The sequence below is a fragment of the Electrona antarctica genome, assembly GCF_951216825.1.
Source record: "Electrona antarctica genome assembly, chromosome: 21".
Classification (NCBI taxonomy): Eukaryota; Metazoa; Chordata; class Actinopteri; order Myctophiformes; family Myctophidae; genus Electrona; species Electrona antarctica.
In genome coordinates this window covers 16,716,718-16,719,254 of record NC_136802.1, presented here as the reverse complement: position 1 = coordinate 16,719,254, position 2,537 = coordinate 16,716,718, and the positions used below count along the sequence as shown (strand labels likewise).

Here is a 2,537-nt window from a genome sequence, read left to right as displayed (position 1 = left end):
TTGTAAATGGTTCCTCTCTTTCTGTCTCTCCGCAGCGTCGTGAGGTGGCGAAGGCGGTGTTCAGCCTGGTGTTCATCTTCGCTCTGTGCTGGTTTCCTCTGCACCTCAGCAGACTGCTGAAGAACACCGTGTACAGGTCACATGACGTGCACCGCTGTGACCTACTCAAGTATGTGCACGCGCGCACACACACACACACACACACACACACACACACACACACACACACACACACACACACACACACACACACACACACACACACACACACGCACACACACACACACACACACACACTTTCAGCTCATTGAATTCACAAAGGCAATTCAGAGTGCTTTACATAATTTAGATGCATCGAATGGTATTTTTGAATAATAATATATCAAACAGTTAAATAAAAGACACATGGGAACAATGCAGGTTAAAGAGAAATTATGGATTTACTCTATCAGCAATACATTTATTTTGATCAGGAATGTTGCATTGTATTGTATGAGAAGAGATCATTTATAATTTATCATATCATTACAGCATGATTCTGTCAATACTTTGTTTTAAATTTAAGGACAAGAGTTCCAAGTTCAATTCCTTTGTAGATATCCCAGTGCATGGGGAGAAAATAATAAAGTGGTATAAGAAGGTTCAAGCAGTTATGTTCAGTTCAAGTAGAATTTGTTTCATTCTGTTTTTAATTTAAATTTTATGGTAAATGTGGTGGAAATTAAGCAGCTTTATTCTTTATTCTTCTTTACAGATTCAATATCATTGGCCATAATTTGAATGTTGTCGCTTCTTCTGTGGTTGTAGTTTGAATATCATTAGCTATAGTGTAAATGAGCTCTCTTCTTCTGTGGTTGTAGTTTGAATATCATTAGCTATAGTGTAAATGAGCTCTCTTCTTCTGTGGTTGTAGTTTGAATATCATTAGCTATAGTGTAAATGAGCTCTCTTCTTATGTGGTTATAGTTTGAATATCATTAGCTATAGTGTAAATGAGCTCTCTTCTTCTGTGGTTATAGTTTGAATATCATTAGCTATAGTGTAAATGAGCTCTCTTCTTCTGTGGTTGTAGTTTGAATATCATTAGCTATAGTAGTCCGGAGGCTTAGTGAAAGGATAGTGCAATTGCGGATAAAAGCGTAATTTTTTGCATGATGGTTCGTTAGGGTCAGTTATTGAATTTTAGCCTAGGAGCCCTTGTCAAATATCTATTTTAAATATCAAATTGCAAGACATTATTATCAATGCAATATGTGAAATATGTGAAAATCCGCCTAGTATTTTTCAGACTATATACATCATAAAATGATCAGATTATTTTCAAATGTGATAAAGTTTGTTTGAATATCATTAGCTATAGTGTAAATGAGCTCTCTTCTTCTGTGGTTGTAGTTTGAATATCATTATCTATAGTGTAAATGAGCTCTCTTCTTCTGTGGTTGTAGTTTTCTGCTGGTGTTGGACTACTTCAGCATCAACCTGGCAACTGTCAACTCCTGCATCAATCCCATAATCCTCTACGTTGTCTCCAAGAAGTTTAAAAACTGCTTTAAGGTAGGAAACGTAGGAAGGTACTCTGTGTGTGTGTGTGCGTGTGTGTGTGCGTGCGTGTGTGCGTGCGTGCGTTTGTCAGGAAATGTCAAAACAAGATGAATCTTTGCATGAGTCATGTTGTCGATAACGCATCAGATGTGACGTTCAAAAAGCATGAGAAAGAGAGAAAGATGGACACATAGCGGAGCATCAGGGAAAGATGAGAGAATGCATGATAAGTGACCTTTTGTTTACATTTTAAGGAAGTGAAAGGAGGGAGGGAGGGAGAGAGAGAGAGGCACCCTGTCTTTTATGTGTGAGCGATGCCTTACAGAACAGGACAGAAGTTACAGAACAGAACAGACCAGACACTAGCTGGAGCCGGCAAGGACAGTGTGGGAGTGCTGTAACTGTCCAAACATAGAAAGGTCACGACCTCTGATACAGTGTTTGTGGAAAGAAAGAACACGAGTGTGTTTAATCTAACTGATCTGATCTGTCTGTCTGTGCCTCTCTGTCCCTCTTTCTCTGTCTCCGTCTGTCTGTCTGTCTGTCTGTCTCCCCCCTCTCTCTCTATCTCTCTCTAGTCGTGTCTGTGTTGTTGCTGGTATTCTGAATCTTTCAACAGCAGTATAGCCCCACTGCATCATGGGACGAGTCTGCAGTACAAACACCCTGACCACTGACACCCGCACGCCTGTGTGCCTGTGTGTGTGTGTGTGTGTGTGTGTGTGTGTGTGTGTGTGTGTGTGAGAGAGAGAAATGAATATCATTCATTGTAATGTACTATATTATATCATACTCAGTGTTTTATAAACTATTGTTGTATACTATTGTAATGTAATGTTTTTAACATTGTTCAAGTGTTGATTTCAACATCTGTGTATTTATTATTAAAATCGCATCGTAAACTTTAAAATGAAAACTTGCCTAATTTGTGCGTGTGCGTGCATGTCAGAGGCAGGCTGCCTCTGACATGTAAATGCTATAATGTAATAATAATA

At 38.9% G+C, this 2,537-nt stretch overlaps 1 protein-coding gene across 2 annotated transcripts in view; it reads left to right on the top strand.

Moving 5' to 3' along the window:
* Positions 1–2,332, top strand: part of LOC306914075 (endothelin receptor type B-like) — a 10,943-nt gene extending 8,611 nt beyond the window's left edge. The window contains exons 8-10 of one of the 2 annotated variants that reach the window (XM_079490970.1): positions 36–169; positions 1,446–1,554; positions 2,165–2,332. In XM_079490970.1, the coding sequence (XP_079347096.1) occupies positions 36–169; positions 1,446–1,554; positions 2,165–2,212 (291 nt within the window). In that variant the 3' untranslated portion in view covers positions 2,213–2,332. Of the gene's footprint in view, positions 1–35; positions 170–1,445; positions 1,555–2,120 lie in introns of both variants that reach the window. The other variant, XM_079490969.1, reaches the window with a different exon arrangement.
* The last annotated feature ends 205 nt before the right edge of the window (positions 2,333–2,537 follow it).